A 21,948-nucleotide genomic window follows, 5' to 3' on the forward strand; every position below is an offset into this window, starting at 1 on the left:
CAAAAATTAAAACAAAAACGCTTTGAAATTGTCTTTTTGTGCCTTAAATACAGAATATTTGCAGGATTACCTCTTTGAATTAAAAAGAAAAAGAAAACATTTTCACAATATTCAGCTTTTTTTTATAGGTGCACTAGATATATAGATGGTGTACAGTCAGTTTTATTTATAGTATGTACTAAGGAGGGTGTTAATTGCTTCACAAATGAGTAAGACCTCAAATGACTGATTAAAGTATTTATTCATGTATTCAAAAATACTAGGAGGATCTTGTATTTAAAATATGCAGACACACAAGAAGAGGCATGAAAACGGTTTCCATGGAGCACATAATATAAAACATTTGTTATTAATTCAGCTGGGGGGAGTCTACACTTCTGTCTTGTGCCGTTGTGCTGTCGTCACTCGAGTGCTGATTATCTGGAAGACAAAAGAAAAAAAAATACTAGGTCTACCTTTGAGGGATTTTAGATGGTGCGATGATTCTGTGCAGTTTACTTTTCTTTACAGTTCACTCTCATTTGGCTTAATGTTTTTCTTATTACCCCAAAGATGTGCTCGCAGCTCACTTGTTAACACAGGAGAAGTTTGAAAATATCCATCTGAACAAGCTGGTAAATGTTTTTCTTCCGAATAATCCCCTTTGTTACTTATTTACAGTTTTCCTTCTTAAAGAAAAAAAAGAAAAAGAAAACATGAACATTCATCTTTCCCAACCCCCTTTCTCCTCCTCACCTTTCACTTCATCCTCCTCGGCGCTCTCCTGACCGGTCAACGGGGCGTCTGCTTCCTGAGATGCTCTTCTCTCTCCCTCCCATAGGACGGAGGCGTTGTTCTGGCTGGAGCGTAGCCGCTGGCGTGGATGTGTCTTCTGGTCGCCGGGACTAAAAGACTGTGAAACTCCCGAGCCTGCTCTGGCCAATCCCAACCCCCAGCCGTGACGGGATCCCAGTTTACGACGGCCCCCGGAGCCAGCGCGCGTAGCTGGTGCGCCGGGAAGAGAGACCTCTGGTTCTGTCTGGGATGCAGATTTTCTCAAGGGAGAAGGAGAGACCGGAGCACTGCGAGGGTCTGGAACTGTATGAGAAGGATTGATAAACTGTTATTAAGAAAACCTTAAACAAAATATAAGTTCACTGTTGCAGTTGATAATTTTATCGTTAATCATTCATTCAGAAATATTCATGTACAAGATCCTCTGCATTTGTTTTTAGCCAGATGAGCCCATTTACACCACAAAGATAGAAGGTACAATTTTTCTTTTCCAGTGCCAAAGCAGTTTCAGGGACTCAGGACAAATATAGGTTCGAGAAAAAAAAAGAAAAGATAACTGTGGCTCAGGTGGTGGGCCTGTATTGCCATTAATGGCGAGGTTATTAGTTTGATTCTTTCCCTCCTCATGTCTAAGTGTCCTTGAGCCACACATTAAGCCTGTACAATCTGCAGTACTGCCAGCCATCAATCCATGAGTGTGAGACCGACAAGTGGTGTGAACCTCTTTGTTTTGATACAGCAGAAAAGCAGAGAAAAATCAGTTCCCAACCCTTCATTTTAAACATTTATTTAGCAATTATCAAGCCACTATATTACATATATAAACAACCAAATGTGCATGCTCTATAGCAGGCATTTGCGGCATATATGTAAAATATTATATACATTCGAAATGTTAGTCTCTTTTAACAGTTATTGAAAAGTAGATTGTAATGTCAACATGCCAATAATTGCAGAGCAGAATTTATTAAATCTTCCTGTTCAACATTTAACATCAACTGTATGCAAACATATAACGGCTGGTTTATAAAATATTACATAAACGTTCATTAACAACAATAACATTATTAATGATGTATTATTTTACACTAATAAAATATAGCATCATAACATCATAACATAATTCTTGATTTTAAACACTTAAATGTGTGCTCATGCCTGTTTCCAGCTACATTAGTGTCTGTTTGTTACGTGTTTTTATGCACTGCTAATAAAGACTTAACAGTGCCGCCGAGAACTTGAGCACATTTTCAGCACTAACAATAACAATGAAAATGCATCATTTAGGCCATTAGGCTGAAAAAATGCTGCATCTTATCTTGTTCAGACTGGAGTCTGAGTTCGAGTTATTTTCAACAGAATCAGAGCTCACAGAATGGATGAGTTCAATTCCTTTTTTTAAAAATTGTTTTCCTATTCTATTTTCTATTGAAATGGAAGTGTGTCTAAAATACCATATCTCTCTTGTTATATGTATATATTCTTGGGAATTGAAATGCGAGGTGTGATAAGAATGATATCAACAAAAAGTTACAATGAGCACTTTCCAATATTGTCTAGAACTTTACGTTTTCTTAAAAGCAGGGGTTAAAGTCAGCAAGAGTGCATTCTGACACCTTCATAAATCAGTAATTAAATGTGATAGACAGTTTAATACAAAATACTATAAATCAAGTTAATTTTTCATGCTTCATCTAGCTGATGCTGTGGAGACAGTTAAGTACCGCCTGTATACATCATCTTTTTTTTCCCTCTCTTTTCTTTGCTGTCTTGCATCCACGCTACAGATGTTAACAAAGCTGTTTGTCCCAGCATTTCAGCATCTAGTGCTTCTAAAGAGAGAAGCGAGCATAAACAGACTAACCTTTTTCTTGAAATGGCAGGCATTCAAAGAGCTCAACTAGTACAATCCAAAACACCACTTGAGCTGTGCAGTGTGGTGCACAATGAACCTACTAGCTAGAGTTGTTATACTTCTCAGGGGGAAGAAAAATATCAGCTTTCTTCTCTGAGACAGAGAAGGTTAGACAAAGATGTAAGAAAGACAAGACAGGAGAGGAAGATGAGAGATCATTTTTAAAGGTAAGGACAGCTCTGCAAGTCTTCTCCATCTTTTGGCTGCTTCCTTTAGAGGATCATCTGCCGCCATCTCACCCTGTCCCTAGCATCCTCCTCTGTCACACCAACCCTCTGCATGTCCTCCTTCACTACATCCATGAACCTCAGAGGAGGTGGAGGTGTTTATGCAAACCAATTAAAACCAATTAAGTGATGAGAATTCCATGTTAGTTAAAGTTTAAGCTGGACAGTAGTTTGCAGAGTTGGAGAAGACTGATGTCCAAGGTGACATTTACTTTACATCCTGTCTAGCATCAGAGATGTTACCTGAGAGATGAGGCACTGAAACAATTCAGAATTAAATTTTATTTAAATCATATTTTTATTAATTTTTTTAATACTCACTGACCATCGGTGTGAAAGTATATAATGCTTCAAAATAAGTGCCTGCGTCCAGGAGGAGTCTAGTGGGAGTCATCAGTTTGAATTTAAGCTGATGATCTTCTTTAGTAACAATTTCACTATTACAGTAGCATTATACTGGTTTAGTGTTGGAAAGCAGCCACGGTGCTGCTTTAAAATCTGCTTATATACTGTAGAAATGTAGTTGGCTAAATCCACAGAGAGCAGTAAACCTCAGAGAAGCAGCAGCAAAGGTCAGCTGATCACAGCTTGTACACAAAAAACAAATCTACTAGAGCTCATAGTAAAAGTTATTTGACTTTGACTCTGCTGCACTGCTATACTGAAGCTTAGGGTTCCCCCACCTGCCAAATACACCTGTTTAAAAGCATAAATGATATAATAAAATATTCCTTTCTAGATAATCTAATGCACCTTTTTAACAAAAGAGCTTAGCATTGATACAAGCCTGATCGTTGCAAGCAAGAATACTACTCCAAATCCAACCTGTCATGTTAAACAGCTGTGAATCAGTTAAATGTTTGTGGTAAACGTCACCCCAAACATATTAAACAGGAAGCAGTTTTGAGAAATGTCTTAGCTGGCTCTTCACTTCAGGGAGTTTTTCTGCTTTTCTCTGCTTGTTGTGAAGATGAAAGATCAAGTCTTTCTCTGGCATAAAGAGAGACTCGAGTTTAAGAAATCCAGGGGTTTACAGAAAACACACTGCGAGGGAAATAAAAATTAAGTGAGAGACAATGTTGGTATGTCAGAAAGAGAGAAAACACATCAAGAATGCAGGTTGAGGATTAAATCCCGGCTTTGAAAGCGTCTGCAGAGAGTTGTCTTTCTGACTCTCAGTCAGTAAATGCATAAAAAGCAAATGAAGCCTCACGAATCTCTTTCCTTTCAACATGTGGTTAGCAGAGAAAGCCAGCCTCTGTGAGTCTTGGCACTCTATGGGGAGAGATCTAAGGAGAAGAGAGTGGTATCAATGCCGACCACACTTGGTAGTCATGAGATGATTTGTATGCATGCCTGCAGGCTCGCTTGATGGGCTGAGCATGTGAGCATATCTTTGTGAAAACCAGTCAGCTGCTGTTTGTGTGTTTGTCGTTGTGTAGGAAGGGCAGGGGGGGTATAGTGAGCTTGGTTCTGTGGGTGTGTGTGAGATCTCACCAGGCTGAGGTGCGTGTGTGTCTGATGTAAATTCAGCGCTGTCGGCCAGGTTTTCCACGCTGCCCGCGGCGGTGAAGAGGGCGCGTCCCTCTCTTCCTCCTCCTCCTCCCCGGGGTTTGATTAGCTTCTTCATCCTGTCTGCAATCCAGTTAGATTTCCTACGAGGACACAGGGGACAGGGACCATTTACAAAGAGATGAGCTATTGGAGTGTTTGTGTCTGCATGCACTGCACACCCTGATTCTTCCAGAAACAATGGGAGGAAGCCAAGTGTCAGGGGTTTCATCTTGTTCACAAAATGCTTTTTGTGCCATGTATCATTTATGCGCCTGGATTTCACCTGTAGAAGGTGCAACTGGAAACGCTGTAATTAAAATGTCACCACCATAAAAAGGTGTAAAGGTACAGGAAGAGAATGGTCAGCTGTCAACATGTCTGGACGCCAAAATCCAAAATCCACCCCTGATAATATGATTCTGTATTCTTCTTCATTGGTTTTTAACTGACACATTTCTAAAACAATACTGACACATTTAGTATCAGACATGTTATCCATCTCAAGTTAGTGTTTTATTTTCCTGTAGTGATGGATTTTGTGATAAAAGGGTTTATCAGAATCATGCAACATAACACGGCAACACTTTAAAAATGTATACTTTAACAATATCAAATGGATCTTCACAAAACACTTGGCTCGCCACACACTTAATAAACAGTCAATGTAAAACAATCCAGTGCAGCTACTCTGCAACTAAGTCTGATTTTCTGCAATGTTCTGTTTTTGTTGGCACTGCGAGATGATCTGAGCTCTGTGACACGGTGCGTTATCCGTCTGGAGACAACTATCAGAAGATGGTACGCTGTGTCAAAGGAAAAGACACGATCAGCAACAACATTCAGACAGACTGTGGTCTTTATACGATGCTCAGCAGGTACAAGTGTGCCAAGAAGATATCTCCCAAACCATTACATCACCACTAGTCTGAACTATTGGAGCCAGGACGGATCCATGCTTTCATGTTGTTTACACCTAAAGTCACGGCAGAAACTGATTCCTCAGTCCAGGCAACGTTTTCCAGTCTTCTATTGTCCAGTTTTGGTGAGCCCGAGTAAATTGTAGCCTCATTTTTCTGTTCTTAGCAGACAGCCAGTGTGGACCTCTGCTGCTGTAGCTGATTGATTGGCTGATTAGATATTTACATTAATCAACAAGTGAAAAAATTTACTTAAAAAAGTGTCTGTAAGTGTACATTCATACACGTAAATAAAGAGGATAAAAATATTAAAGTAGTGGAGTTTCCATATTTGTAATGAGGTAAACAAACAGTGGCTGAACTGTCCCTAATAAAGTGTACGAATCCAGATTGTATTATGGCTTCCTTAAACTTAAACTATGAGTTTACAAAATGGGTTTAGTCTTTATTTCAGGGAACAGTTGAGAATTTAAAGTCAGTGTTTACTCTCCTTTAACTCTTTTTTTTGTCTCCGCTACCTCCTGAGGGATGTCTCAGGCTCTTTCACTGCAACTTTCTCTTCTGTGTTCGCCGGCTAATCACTAACGGTGCCCATCTTTCTTCTGTCTGGTGGGAATCTGACCTACACCTATCATATCCAACAGCTTCAACTGCCTTTCTACATGAAATCAATATCACTCACTCCTGTATTATATACTGCACGGGTGTAATTAACAAATACATTAGCAGCTTGGTGTATTGTACATGTAAACAAATTTATATAATGTACTTGGCCTTGCTGGCGGGGGATGGCATGCTGGGCTCGAGGACTCTGTACTGATCCATAATCTTCTCCACCAACTTCTGCTTCTCCCGTCGGAGCTCGCTCAGCTTCTCCCTGAAGGAAAACACACGAAGCATCAGAACAAAGCAGCTCAGAGGAAGAGGGAGGAAAATTTACACATCGTCGTGCATGCATTATCAGTGCAAGTTAATAGGATTATTCTGGTAGTGTGCATGAACGTGGCTGATGGTGTGTGATTTAACTAACGCCTAAAATCCTCTTGTGAGTAATGGAGACTTCTGGAGCTCGTTTCTTTTTTTTTTTAACAAGCACATCAGATGCGAGACTGTGTGTTGATGTTATTGCGATCCTGTTGAGCTGCAATGTGCTCAAGTATGAATCTGCTGGAAAAAACAGCTTGTATTCTCAAATCAGTCTCAGAAGCAGGAGTAATAGATGGAAACATTTAGTCCAGCATCAAGGTATCGGGACAGTTTTAGCCTCCCAGTGTTCACGGTGCTGTTGATGGCTGTTCAATCACTCCTTTAGCCCACCACTTTTTTCCAGACTGAAATTTTTCAACAGCTATTACAGAAATTATAATTCAATTACAAAAAATATTACTGTGTGCTGTAACAAAGCTACACTGATTTAAGGCGAATTGTGTCATGCAAAGCTTTATGATTATCTACTTCATTTGTTTACCTAATTGACAGCTGTGTTTCTTCCTCAGAATTTGTATTACGACTACAGTATTAAAACTATGAACTAAGATCAAGACTCTTGAAGGAGGTTTTAATTCATTTTATGAAAGCAGTACATGAAAGATCATCAAAAGAGCGACTCTGGGGAAATCTCTGTGTACAGGTGACAAGGTCCAAAATCATGTCTGTGATCTTTGGACCCTGAGATGGAAGTCACTGCATGGGCTCAGGAACACTTTTGGAAATTGCTGTCTGTGAATAAATATGTGCCATCCCCAAATGCAAGTTAAAGCTCCATCATGAAAGAAGAAGTCATATGTGAACATGATTCTGAATCACTGCTTTGGGCAAAAGTTCATTTAAAATGGACTGAGGCCAAATGGGAAACTGTGGTCTTTTTGTAAAACATGGATTTTGCATCCTCCCAACTAAAGAACAGGGGCTTGTTATTAGCACTCAATTCAAAAGCCTGCTTCTGTGATGGTCTGCGGGGACATTAGTGCCTTTAGAATCAGCACCTGGCTCATCTGTAAAGGTACCATGAATGCTGAAAGATATATATCCACTATATATCCATAGTGCAACATATGATCCCATCCAGATGATGTCTTTTCAGGAAAGGCCTTTCATACTTCAGAAAGACAATGTTGCGGCGTGGCTGAAGATAACTGAAAACATTGGGAGTAGGGATGGGTAACGGTATCCGGTGCCATTATGGCACATTTTGGTGCTTTATTTCAGTGCTTTATTTCGGTGCTTTATTTTCCTGAGATGTGATACACTTTGGATTCTAGCCAATCATTTTACCTTTCCAAGGATAGTAGGCGGGCCCAGGTACGTACGTTCTTTTAGAGCAGAGCTACAGATTAAAAATGCCCAAGGCGAAGCGGTCAAAAGTCTGGCTGTACTTCACAGCAAAAGATGCAAACTCAGCAGCCTGCAACAAGTGCTTTAAGGTGATACTGTGCAAAGGAGACAACACCTCGAATCTGATGAAATACCTGGCGACGCATAGCGGTTTTTTAAAAGCCAAGAAATGCACCGTATTTGATAGCTTGCTGCAAGACCTCACACCGAGCACATCTACTGCGGGTGTGGTGCCTGTTATCGGACCTGGAGTTAGCAACATCCCCCAAGAACCCGAAGAGGAGAGTCCTGGCCCCTAGCCCTGCCAGTGTAGCAGAAATGATGACGGATGATGATGGCAGCAGCAGCCGTTCTTCTCTGGGTCAGTAGCTTAATGTTGTTCGTGTTTAATTTACGTTGAGCAGGCTAACCACGTTAATAAATTAATGCATGTAAGGTGAACTAGCAAACACTGTCGTAGTTACATGCGGCTGTCTTCTTGTTTGATGGCAGATACTCCCTTCACCCTGGCCAAAAAGGCTAAAATGACCAAAGAAAAAGTGGAAAACAGCTAAACATGAGAGGTTTTTGGACAAAGTTTGTGTTTTTTCCATTGTTTAAGCACTGCTTCAAGCCAAGAGTGAGACCATATATGCCCTATAGCTGTAGAAAATGCTAACATTGTTATCTTTTTACAAAAAAACAGCTAAACACGAGAAGTTTGTGTTCTCCATTTTTTAAGCACCGGTTTGAGCACCGTTTAAGCACCGGCACCGTTTCAAAAGTACCGGTTTGGCACCGGTATCGGATAAAACCTAAACGATACCCATAATTGGGAGCTTTTGAAACACAAAATACAACAGAGAAGATCCAGGACTGTTGAGCAGCTAGAATCATACATCAGACAAGAATGGGACAACATTCCTCCCCCAAAATCCAGCAGCTGGTCTCCTCAGCTTCCAGATGTTACGCACTGCTGTCAGAAGAAGACAGGATGCTACCGTCTGCCATCAAATTCAAAATGACCTTATTTTTTCTTAGACTTGTGCATTTTCTCATTTGATATGTTTTCAGTGTTCTGCTGTAAATAAAATATGAGATTTGCAGCTCATTCTGTTCTTTTATTTACTTAAAACAGCATCCAAACCAAAGAGCCTTGCAACTTTTAGATCAACTTCATCCAAGTACCATTACTCTAAAATTAAATACAAAATAATAATAATAATAAAAAAATTCTATTAGAATTTCATTTGTAATCATTGGTATAGTCATATTTGATCAAGGCTACAGTCAAACTTTTTGGAATAAAACACTGAAGGTCCGAAGGACACCTCTGCTTTTCCAGTTTGATGCCACTTTAATCTTTACAAAATAACAAAATTGGTGCGGTCACCCGATGGGTCAAAACTGCTGAGTTTTTAAACTGACGGGGTGAACATTCACCAGCAAACAGCTGCTTTTAACAACACTAACATCCATTCAGGCTCATATTTCGGGCCACCTGATGAATATAAATTCTGTTTCTTCTTCTCCCTTTTAACTCGCTCTCTAACTTCTGAGGGAAATATCTTTCAGCAGCTTTTCAGCAGCTAAACACGCCTGTCAAGACAGCTATCTCAGTTGTTTTTATCTTGCGCACTCTGCCTCAGTCCCAAGCCATTTCTCATTTCCCCCCAGGCCCATGCATTTCGTAGGAACTTTCCAGGCCTGCCATTCTCCATCTACCAGATATTCGCAGACTTTCCACACCAGTCAAATCCACCCGACTCCTACATCCACCTGCTCCTGGGTCACCACTAGAATATATATACCAGTCCCCTTCCCCCAGTTTTCTGTTTGCTTTTTTGCAACATAACCCCTGAAATGGATCCTGTTCCCATACCACACATGATCTTTTCACAGCTACACATTTTCCGATCGGCTGGCAGGTGATACCTTGCCTTTTTTTGCCTTGCCTTTGTTTACTTGTCTGGTCTGTGTTCCTGCTGCTAAATTGTAAGACGCAGCCAATTTCAGTAAAATCCTGGATACATACCACACAGCAGGTTTTTAGAGGGGTTTGTTTTTTAGAAAATACCTGCTTCCCGATGATTTCACCATTAAACAAAGGGGGAAACAGACATTAAATCCTTCCACAGAGCCCAGAGGAGCTGAAACATCTGCTGACTCTGTTTGTCACAAAAACACATTTTATATACACGTAAATACCTGACAAACTGTTTTAGTGATCATAGAAAAAGACTATTGTTTCAATCTGCAGTAATTTATATATTTATTTCTAATGTCTCTTTTGTATCAAAGGAAGTTGGTTTAAAAAAAAAAGCTTTTATGTTGCCTCTGAAGGGAATAGGTTATCTTTAAACGTCTGCTCCTTCTCATCTTTTCACTTATTCTAAAAGCCCTTTTGGTCATTTCAAATCAGGTTGTTTATATTTTCATTGAATCGCGGTTCCTTTCCTTTCATATTTGTTTTTATTGTACTGCTCCAATGTCTTCATTTACTCAGTGAGCAACTAGCTTTGTTTAATTTATATTTTTATTCAAATGTTATGCTATGTACTGTTCCATATATACAGTTAAGTCCACACATTTTTGTATTTTGCCTCTGTACACAAACACGGTGGATTTTAAATCAAACAGTCAATGTGTGATTGAAGTGGAAACTTTCAGCTTGAATTCAAAGGGTTTAACTAAAGTATTTCATTAACTGTGTAGAAATTACAGACATTTTTTAATACAAAGTCCCAACTCAACATGTTACTGGACAATTAATTGGCACGCAGTTTCATGGCCAGGTGAGGCCTCTTCTCTTGTTACTCCATGACAGATTAAGCAAGTAAATGATCTGGAAGTTATTTTAAGTGAAATGGCATTTGGTCTCTTTTCACTGGAATGCTCAATATGAGGGCCAACGAGATGTCTATATAAGTGAGGAAGGCCATCGCTCATCTCCAGGTTAAAAAACAAAATAAACCAATTAAAGATTGCTAAAACTTTGGACTACAAGAATGTAGTGGCTGAAAGGCCTGAAAAGCCACCACAGAAGTTGTACTTCTACAGTCGAGATGACAGAAAACGTCTGAAAGAGCCCGAATAGATCTTTAAAAAGTCTTTAGACAAACCAAGATTAACTTGTACCAGAATGATGGGAAAGAAAAGTATGGAGAACGAGAGACACGGCTCATGATCCAAAGCACACCACATCGTCTGTCAAACATAGTCGAGGAGATGTTTTGGCATGGGCATGAATGGCTGCCAGTGGAAACAGATCACTACCGTCTACTGATGATGTGACTGCTGTGAGACTCAGCAGGATGAATTCTTGAGCGTACAGGGCTCTACTCTCTGCTCAGAGTCAGAGAAATGAGGTGAGCTTAACAATGCAAATGGATGAGAGTTTCTCAAGGGATAGCAAAGGGATACTCTTCAATGGCCAAGTGAGTCATCTGATCTCAACCCAACAGAGCATGCCTTTAGTTATTAAATACAAAAGTGAACGCACAGAGACCCACAAACAATCCACGGCTTCTAGACTTTAGGGAGTCACTGACTGCAAAGGATAAATAAATAAATTATAAAGGGATAGATGTTTTACATGTGTGCAGCAACTTTAGGCCGGCTAAAGCAGCTTAAACAGGTATCAGCTGAGCCATCACCTGACCTGGTCTGGAGATGAGCGACTATCTTTGTGGCCAGATTGGAATAATGCTACACTAAAATATTTTATATCATTTTGTATAACGTACAACATCCACTTCTTTCATTGCCCTGTACTGATACATTGCTACGTAGATAACTTAAAGTAATGCCACACACTTTGGCTCAGTAAAAGAGAATAAAACTATCACCAGAAATGCTTTGCATGACATATTTTTATGTGCTTATGTTTGTGAAAGTGATATTAAAAAAAAGCAACATTAAAACAAAACCTTCTCAGCAAAATACTACTTACAGACTCTGCTGTGTGCCTGTTAGGCTTTACTGTGCTCACTGTTTGGGGGATTTTTAGCCTTTATTGACACAGAAAAGCTCAGAAAGAGAACAAGGGGAAAGTCACGCAGCAAATGGCCTTGGGGAGGATTCAAACCCAGGCCTCTGTGACAGCCTTAGAGTGTACCTTAGCGCTTGTTTAACCTGGTGAACTATACGAGTGCCCCAGTGCTCTTACTGTTAATTCCAGTTGCATTGAAAGTTGGATACACAATTTCTATTTACTCCCAAGACTGAAGTGAAATGGATGCATAGAGCCCTTCACTTCTTCCATCACGTACACACTGAAATCTGGTCTGTCCTGTAATTAGGTTGTAAATGTAATGTGATTTCTTTCTGCTTCATGAAAATTGTGCTGATTTTGGAAGGAAAAAAATCTAAACTGATTTCTGTGAGTTTGCAAAGTGCATGGCTTTTTAACATTCACTTGTAAGAGCTGTTATGAGATGATGCAGACCTCGCGTGGCAGGGTGATGAACCAAAATATGCCGTGAAATGTTAACAACGAAATCTGTGCCCGCGATTTAACGAAAAAGGCTGAAAAAAGTCATCTTTTCACACACACAAGCCTGAACTGAAGGCACAAAAAGATGTAATTTGCAAGAACTTTGGTTCATTAGACTTAAAGACTGAAGCCAACTCTGCATGCTCACTATTAGTTCAGGATTATTCTCAAAGCAGCCTATTAGTCATTCAAAAGGAAGACTACTGAGGGCCACTGGACTGTGAAATTGTTGTCTTTGCAGTCTCAAACCTTTATAGAAGTGCTTTTATGTGCTTGATATGAATACAAACTCTGTTACAGCCTACAAACTTAAACAATAGCAGTAAACAAAATGCATTCACTGCAACTTATTACATGAAGTTAACTCCATTAATAAGGTCAAACTTCTTCAGTGCACCTCTTCTTTCATTACTGCAAAGCTCCCATTCCTTGAAAATACATTTTTATGTGTTTTTTACATTAACTTTTTTTAAACATAAATTTAACAGATTTTAATGTAAGTTTCACTACAGTTTGGTTTTTTTTTTTTTTGGTACCATGCTTATATACGTGACATGAATTTAACACTCTATGGCTTGCACTCAAGGTCAAGATCAGAGGTCAAGTTTTCTGAAAATCTCATAAACACAATAAATCAAGAAAGATTTAGAAAATCTACATATACAATAGATGCATCTACTAGAAGGCTGAGGGGTAGCCAGTATTTTTAACATGTGTGAATGTAGAGACATCACAGGTAAGTGGTGCGGGCCCAAACCTTGAGCGTGTTAGTGATTTTCAGTCATAGTTTCCAAGCTGTTTTTTTTTTTATCTCTTAATGTGTTTCAGTGCAAATCCACTCAGCTGCATTTCTGTTAGCTGTTTACATCCGTTTGGTTCCCTTCGACTTTGCCGGATTCACTGTTAATCCTTTCTAGATACACTCTTACTGACCACTTAATTAGTTACACCTTGCTAGCACTGTTTTGGACCCCTTTTGCCTTCAGAACTGCCTTATTTCTTTGTGGTGCAAATTTAACAAGGCGCTCAGAAGATTTCTGAGTTTTTGGTCCATACTGATGTGATAGCATCACACAGTTACTGCAGATTTATCAGCTGCACAGCTATATTTTCAGTTTTTGGACCAGTCTCTGTAAACCCCGCAGACCCTTGACCCTTGAGCAGTCTGTGAAATACTCAGACCAGACCGTATGGCACCAACAATCATTCTACATTTGAAGTCAATTAAAGCCCCTAATAAAGGCGATGATACCTAAAGAACTGGCCATTGAGTGTGTGAGTATATACTTACTGGTATTCCCTTTGCTGTGAATAATGCTGGTCACGGCGCTCCAGGCTCTGCTCCAGTAAGGCACGATTCTCCCTCAGAAGACTCTGATTCTGCTCTGCTAAGTGTCGATTCTCTTCCTCCATGTTCCCCTTCAGCTGGGTCAACAACTGTACACAAGACCATAAATGCGATCAAGAATAAATAGCTTGACAAGAACAGAATATACTACTTGTTCTGCAAAAGTAAGCATGCCTAATGATATAAACTATGTGTTATTTTTCCAAGAGGATGTGTGAGTCATAGAAAAAAGACCTGCAGACAGAAAGGTACGGACAGTGCTTTGTTAGTCATACGGTTCATAAACACAGTGAAACTGACAAAATGCATCTAACTAGATCATTAAAAATTAAACGCATTTTCATAGCTTATTGTTTTAATGCACGTATAACATTCTTACAATGTCTCTGCCAGGACTTTTGTGTTGAAATCTGGTAGCTTACAATGAATGAAAGAACTCCTACAAACCGCCATTAACCAAAACAAAGGTGTATCATCCAAATGCAGGTCTGAACTTTGTAATTAATAATTAATAACTTTACTATCATGCCAGATTCGCTCTACATAACAGCCTGCCAGTCCCAGTTACTGTTGCAGCAGCCAAATCTGAACAGAGTCAGCAGAATAGTCAAAAAGCACGATCCCACTCCCTTTAGTGCCAGAGTGAGTGCACACCGTGGGCCTGATTTTATCAATTAACAAGATTTTACATTGTAGGAATAAGAAAATAATAATGTCAAGACTGTCACTCTCATCAGTTTGACTACTGAGCATACCTTTGCCAAGCTTATCCCTTATTAAGACTAGCAGAATGGCTAATTTACCAGTGTGCGAAAAAAAATTGAGGATAAGACAATAACGATAATGATTATCTGCCTTACTGCAACAGTGCACAAGATTTCTGTTATTTCCAGTTTAGTTTATTTGGACTATATTATAGTTTTAATACAAATATGTCTTCACAACGGGGTACATATCTACTGGCAAGATAAAAAGATAATGCAGACTCTTTTAATTCTTACACCGTGTCATCATTTAACAAAATGCCGAACTTGTGCATGAAAAATAAGTACACGCCTACTGTTTCCATAGGAACGCTGGGTCCTACCGAGAAGGAAAGACATCAGCAATGATCTACGGGAATCAACTGTTGGTCAATCTGTGAATCTGTGATGGGTTATGAGGCCATTGACACACAACAAGTCCATTATTCTATAGTTAAAAGAGTATTCACAAATCTTCCCAGGAGTGAACAATCCAGCAAAGTCACCCCAAGATCAGGTAATGCAATGCTCACAGAAACTACAAAAACCCCTGAGAGGTTCATGACAGGACAATTAAAAAAAAAAAAGAATAACTGTTTGAAAGTGTCAGCGGGGAAAAGCACTTTCTATCTAAAAAAAAAGATGGCAGCACGACTCAGGTTTGCAGAGTTGCATCTGAACAAACCGCAAGACGTCTGGAGCATGTTTGTGGAGACATTTGTCTGCAACACCAAAAAACCAAACACATCATATCAGCACAAGCACCTCATACCCACTGTTAAGCACAGTGGTAGAGGAGTGATGATTTGGTCTCGTTATGGAGCCACAGTACCAGGGCACCTCGCAAACTCTTCTACAGCCCAATGTGAGGCCTTCTTTCCAACAGCTAGAGCTTGGAGCAAATTGGGTAATGCAGCAGGATAATGATCCCAAGCACAGCAGCTAATCTACAACAGAATGGCCGAAGAATAAAATAATCGAGGTGTCGCAATGACCCAGCCAAAGTCTAGCCCTCAATCTGACTGAAGTCCTGTGGTGGTAAACAATTACTTCACTTATTCCAACTAAAGGTGATTTCACAAGCTACTGAATCATAGGGTGTACTTGGTTTTTCACACACTGCTTCTTCATTTTGGCTTAGCTTTTGTTAAATAAATATAGTAACAATGGCATCTGTGCCATAGTGATTAGATTGAAATCATTTTGGAACCTGATAAAAAGGAGATCATTTGTTATGTAAAATCTTGAAAGAAGGTATACTTCATTTTTTTACCATGTCTGATATATTCTCTGACATATATCATATATCTCTGTGTCCGCAAGGATTAATTATTTAATCAAGCATTTTTGAAAAACATTTCCAGCGTTTTGAAAAGATCAGTATAGTAACAGTACAATGCCACCAGAATAAAGATGTACAGGAAGGTAACAGGTGAGTGTTTTTCAGTCTTACAGAATTCAGTACTGAGTGCTCTGAATCAATAAAAAAGGCGATGTAGAACCTTTTGTAAGCGCGTGGGTGTGGGTCAGCTGCCCCCCTTGAACTTCTATAAAACCTGCTGCTGTTGGACCCATTTGGACATAAAAGCACATAAAAAACACAGAACATATCTGCAGGGAACTCTATACAAACCAAGGATTTAGCTGAATAGCATTTAACGTTACTGAATGTCAGCTAAAAGAGACACAAAGAGATTTAATAATCCCGTAGTGACTGAATTGTCATGTCACTGGTCTCAAAAAATTGGTAAATAATAATTGCTTAACTGCTTCACATCTTCACCTTACAAGATGACTCAAGAGGTCAGAGCTTTTCATTATCAACTGACTGAAAGGCAAATAACCACAAACCTCAAGAATCACCAGAAGAAGAAAGGAAATTACAACAGCTGCTCTGTGGAGCTGTCTACACAAAAAAAAATGAGCATTAGTTAAGAGATCTCGTTAAGTGAAGAGCTTAGAAATTCACAAAGAATGCTTTTAAACCACGTTATTAAATCCTACACTCTCAAACACTTCTAACTATTATGATCACAAAAAAATTAATAAGAAGGTATAGCCACACATTTACTGGGCACCTCTTATAATTTCCTATTTGTGAATCTGTTTCCAATTATTTTGTTCTCATAACCCCAGTCCTGTTCAGTCAAGGCCCATTAGTTAGCACAGCTGCTGCAACAAGTTAATTGTGGGTCCACAGACTCCAGGATGAACTTTGTTAACTTTTCTCTCCATATTATAGCGTAATGAGAAGACTGGACTTCTGCATCCCAGCATACAAACCTATCAACCTACTGTGGGGGCAGAACAGGCCTTGAGTAGATAATGACATGATTTAGTAAGATATAATCCTCACAATGATTATATAAAGAGTGCCATTTGTGTGTGTTAATGTTTAGCATTTATTTGTCATTTATGATAGGAACCTCGCTTTCACTCACACAAACAATCTTCAAAGCCTCAAAAACCCTCTTTACAGTACTGCACCGTGCAAAACTCTTGAGTCACGCCTCAGTTTCTTTATATTTTCTGTGCAAGGAGCCAAAATTTCTTGTAATTTTTTAAAGTGGTCTTGAGCAATACTTCTTTAGGCTTTCTGAAGGTGTGTTTTTCACTTAGTTTTAATCCAGTCCTTGTACCTGATCATTTTCAGAGGACTGTTTTTTGTTTTTGTTGTTTTTGTTGTAGAACCACTTAACTCTAACCATCATCATTCAAACATAACAAATGCACCTAGCAGTTTTGTGTCCACATATAACAGACAACTTAACAAAGAACCAATTTTGGATTGTAATTTTAGGCAATTTGTTACTAGCGGCATGCTGCAAAAAGCACATAATTTGTTCCCATTTCTTTAGTTGAATCTATGAAAAATGCCAAAGATAACACAGACTGACAGGCACAAAATAGCATTTTGCACCAACAAGGTGATTCCCAAAGAGCTGTTAGCTCAAAACGTGGCATGTCTCACGTTGTGTGCACTGTGTCCTTAAATAATTTGAGGAAAATGGACAAGTGGAGGACAAAAGAAGACGTGTCAGGCCTGAAATAAACGTATCTACATCTGAAAGTCATGTCCTTGAGAAAAAGGAAAAAATCCACCATGACACAGGACCAGAGAGGTGTATCTGTTGATCCATTTACTGTTCACTGAAGCTCCATCAGAATCCTACAGATTCTGTAGGATTGCCTAAAGAAGACGGAGCTTTGTGGGCATTTATGCAAGAGGAAAAGCAGCGTTGACTTCATTAATTGCTTAACCAGTTAGCCCTGACATGAAGTCAAATTACTCTGTAGCGAGCTTTTATTCTCTTCAGACACGTGAGCTGTCATCCACAAATCAAGATGGCTTTTCAAACTTTTTTTTAAAGTGTGTATGAATGCATTAGCTTAAATACTCATGTGGGATATATTCTGTAATCAGTGAAGTCTAAAGAAATATAGCAACCTGCAACCTTATAAGATTGAAAGTTTTAATTCTTGTAGAGAACTGGTTTCCAGTAGTTCAGTTAGTCTGCTTGCCTGTTGGTTACATTTGGACTTGTGCTACAGTCAGCAGATTTCAGTTCGTGTGGATAGAGAAATGACACACAAGGACAAGAGTGTGATGGTAAAGTGGAAACTGTATCCAGGACAGAAACAACTGCACTATAGTGCTAACACAACTTCAGCTCTTTGCAAACACCTGCACAGACAGCATGCTAACGCTAAGCTAGCCAAGAACCCAGAGTGATGTTAAAGCTGATTGAATGTTGACCCCACCCAGCAGCCAGACCCTGAACTTCAACAGCCAGGCTGCAGCCTCCATTTCTACCTGTTCATGTTTCAACAGTAGAATCACTGTGGCGATCGCTTTAAAGTCTCTTTGTGCTGGTTTTCATCTTTGTTTTGTGCTGTCGGCTTTGTGTTCATACCTAAATACTATGAAAAAGACCATGTGTGTGTCCTCATTAGGATAGAGATTTGTGTTGGTGTGTGGGACTTTAGCTTCGGGTTTATACTGTTAATTATGAGACAATGCATTTCAGGTCATTTTATGAAAAAATGCGAAAGTAATGTTAAGTGTAGCAAATGACTTTCTCCTGGGAATATTTAAGTAACACACTGCATTACTTTTAAGAAAAGTGTTCTGTGTAATACATTATATGTGTAATACACAGATGCACACATACAGTACATACACATATGTATGTGTAATACGCATGCGTTATGACCCCAACACTGATCACAATAAAAAAGGAAAATACCCCCAACATAAACAAACATTTGATGACACAGTATGCAATTAATTTGCACACATTCAATGTCTTTAATGCTGTTAGCAATAACGGTTCATCTCAGAGCAGAACCAATGAGAATCAATAAGGAATCAAATCGATAAGTTTTATTGATAATGGAATCAGAATCTCTAAATTCCCATCCCTAGTAGTTAGATGAGTTATTATCACACACTGACAGCATGTTCAGTGTTTTTGTCCACAGCAGGCAGCAAATTTGGCTTGATTGTTATTACATATTTATATAGGGGAATCTACTGTATCCTGGGGCCACCAGCCACAAGCATCTTAGCACTTGAACTGTTGGAGCGATCGGTCATGAAAATGATTCAATTTAAAGAGGAAACGCCTCCCAACACAAAGTCTGAAACTCATTAACACATTATTGCTTTTTTATTCATTGTATGTTCTAATCTTTAATCTTTGTTGGCTGGGTGGAGTTACTTCACTGTTAGCTGCCCATTACTTCCCATAAACTCACATCAAAAGCAATATAACCCACTGAACCATTAATTTACTGGTATGTGGATTTTGTAGCTGTTGACTTGTATGCAACCTTCATGCTAAGCTAAGCTTATCTGATTATTTGTGGTCCCTTTCACCTCCAGCGCCGACCTGCCTCATCATTTTCCTCATCATTTGGCTCTCTCTCCTCTTACTTTCTGCCTACCTCTCAGCATTGCATTGTCTGCAGAGGTGTGGCTGCGACTGGTCTCACCTGGCTTAATCATCAATCACTCTCCTTCTGCATTTAAACCCCTCTCTATCCAACCAGTCGCGCCAGATCGTTCTGCTGGCTGAGTGGTATTATTGTTCAAGCTCTCTAGTGTTTACTCGCTGTAGTCTCCTGAAGATTTCAAGTGTGTTTTTTTCCGTTTGGGATGACCCGTGGTTTTTCTCCCTCTGCTTCAGCAAGATCTCCTCCTGTGCACCACCACTGACCCTGTCTACATTTACTTATGTTTGCAATACCCCACCTGCTGCCTCTCCTTCCCACAGACCCCCCTCTTGGCCCCTCAATTGAGTTTCTGTTTGCAGTTTCTTGAACTTGTCAATAAATCGTTTAAGCAGATCCAGGAGTTGTCCTCCATTTCTGAGCAGTAACTTTAACACCCAACATTACATTTAGATGAAGTAGTTTTTCATGAGGTTTCCCTTTTTTAAGACTCAAGGTTTTGTGAAAGAAAAGAAACTGAATAGTCGGCAGCTGTCTGCTCTCCTCAAACTATTTTGTGTATTTCTACACATCTCCATTTTGACAGACCAAATGTCCTCTAGCAGTGTTTAAAGCAGCAGGTGATTCAGGAGTGGTTTCATGAGCAGCTGGATGAAGCAGCAGGACAAAACATCTGCTGGCTGACTTTTTAAGCCTTTTATAGTGAGACAGTTTGCACCAATTTTATCCCTCAAACAATTTTAACAATACTCAGTGATGGCTTGACAGCACTGCGCAGAAGGATAAAGCTGTTTAGAAGGCAAAAGATGCCCCTGCTTTTTATTAGCTACTTGGTATTCATTTACTGTTTGGACCAATGTATCACTTTTGTCTGATATGTCAAGCTGAAATTGGCTTTGTATCATGTATTAGAAATCAGTCAGCCATTGTTTCCCACTGATGATATGAGACATGCTCAACCCAGACCTGAACTATGTAAAATGCTCTCTAAAACCTGCAGTGAATTCCTAATAAATGTTGTTTAATTGCCCAGTGATGCTTTAGATGCATTTTCTTTTATTTCAAGAGGGTAATGTCTCAAATGTGAAGCACTTAATCCTATTTTGCATAGAGGGCACCAGTATCTGCTGTGTGTTGGTGTGTGTGTGTGGATGCATTTCTGTGTATCAGCTCATACCTGATACTGGCTGGTAAGCCGAGCGTTGCTGAGGTCCAGGCTTTGGTGTGTTTCCTTCAGGGCACTGAGCTCGCCCTCCAGCCGAGTCCTCTCCAGCTGGGAGGCGTTCAGCTCTGCCCTCAGCACCGAGCCCTGAGCCAGCAGCTCCGCCTGTGACGCCAACCACTCCTTCTGGTGGGCCTGCAGCCTGCAACATCGACACGCACGGCCACTGTTATGCGCTCTCGTAAAGTGCTTTGTGTCATTGTTTACTCTCTGATTGAAGATCACTGTGTTATTATCCAACACAAGGAGTCTACACAAAGCCAGACAACAACAAACAGATATTATCTCGGACAAAATGTTTAAAGAGCAAATTCATTCGGCGTTGTTTGAAAAAGGAGTAATCATCTCGGTATCATTGTGTAATGAGGACGGAAAGACTGCAATAAGATGAAAACATCACTGATGGGAAAATTATACATTATTCACATAATCATTTTGGAGGTAAGTATTTTATACACATTAAAACAAATCAGTCACAGTCATATTAAAGTAGAAACTTCAAGTTCAGTTTCAAACTTTTTATATTACACACACTTTATTAGGTACACTTTGCTGATACTATGTTGGACCCTGTTTTGCCTCCAGAACTGCTTTAATTTTTAATCGCATGGATTCAACAAGGTGCTGGAAATATTCCTCAGAGATTCTGGTCCATATTGATATGATAGCATCACACAGTTTGTCTGCTGCACATCCCATTCCACTACACCCAAAAGTTGTTCTGTTTGGCCAAATGAATAAATGATAAAGGGGTGGACATGGTCAGCGTAACTCTCAGGTAGGCTGTTGTTTTTTTTTAAAAAAATGCTCAGTTGGTATTAAGAAGAGAAAATACTTTTATGCTGTTCATGCCATTTTCTGACCCTCCCATCAATGTGGTGGATCAGAAATCCAGACTCATCAGAAGAGGTCACATTTTTCCAATCTTCTATTGTCCAATTCTGGCGAGCCTGTGCAAATTGTAGCCTCAGTTTCCTGTCTTACAGGAGATCCAACTGACAGGAGAGGGTTCTAGTGTAGTCTTCTGTTTTTATAGCCCATCAGTCAGAAATGCTCTTCTATAAACCTTGGTTGTGATCAGTCCGTATTGGAGAAACTGTTGTCTTCCTAAGTAGCTCATTCTCCTCTGACCTTAAGCGTCAACAACATATTTTCACCTTGAACCACTGCTCACTGGATATTTTCTCTTTTTCCTACCTTTATACAACCCTAAAAGCATGACAGCCCGGTCCACCATGTTTTCAACGTGATTTCACGCTTGTGTCTCTCCAAAGCGTGAAATGGATGCGGATGTTGCGTAAGCTGCAGTACCAGCAGAGCGAGATATTTTATTTCAACCCAACGTGAAAATAATCGCAGGAAAGCAATTAAACAGACATTACTAACACATTTACATGGAAAAACATATCAGCCACCTAGCGTAATCATTTCTGGCACAGAAACACTCTGGAATATACTTCATACCTTCATACTTTTGTTACTTAACA

At 39.6% G+C, this 21,948-nt stretch overlaps 1 protein-coding gene across 1 annotated transcript in view; it reads right to left on the reverse strand.

Moving 5' to 3' along the window:
• Window positions 1-255: 255 nt before the first annotated feature.
• Window positions 256-21,948, reverse strand: part of ccdc88b (coiled-coil domain containing 88B) — a 57,950-nt gene continuing 36,257 nt past the window's right edge. The window contains exons 23-28 of the mRNA XM_063486410.1: window positions 20,417-20,603; window positions 13,487-13,632; window positions 6,157-6,264; window positions 4,414-4,571; window positions 736-1,077; window positions 256-420 (exon numbers count right to left, since the gene is read on the reverse strand). Coding sequence (XP_063342480.1) covers window positions 350-420; window positions 736-1,077; window positions 4,414-4,571; window positions 6,157-6,264; window positions 13,487-13,632; window positions 20,417-20,603 — 1,012 coding nt within the window. The 3' untranslated portion in view covers window positions 256-349. The remainder of the gene's footprint in view (window positions 421-735; window positions 1,078-4,413; window positions 4,572-6,156; window positions 6,265-13,486; window positions 13,633-20,416; window positions 20,604-21,948) is intronic.

Source organism: Pelmatolapia mariae, linkage group LG2 (assembly GCF_036321145.2).
Source record: "Pelmatolapia mariae isolate MD_Pm_ZW linkage group LG2, Pm_UMD_F_2, whole genome shotgun sequence".
Classification (NCBI taxonomy): domain Eukaryota; kingdom Metazoa; phylum Chordata; class Actinopteri; order Cichliformes; family Cichlidae; genus Pelmatolapia; species Pelmatolapia mariae.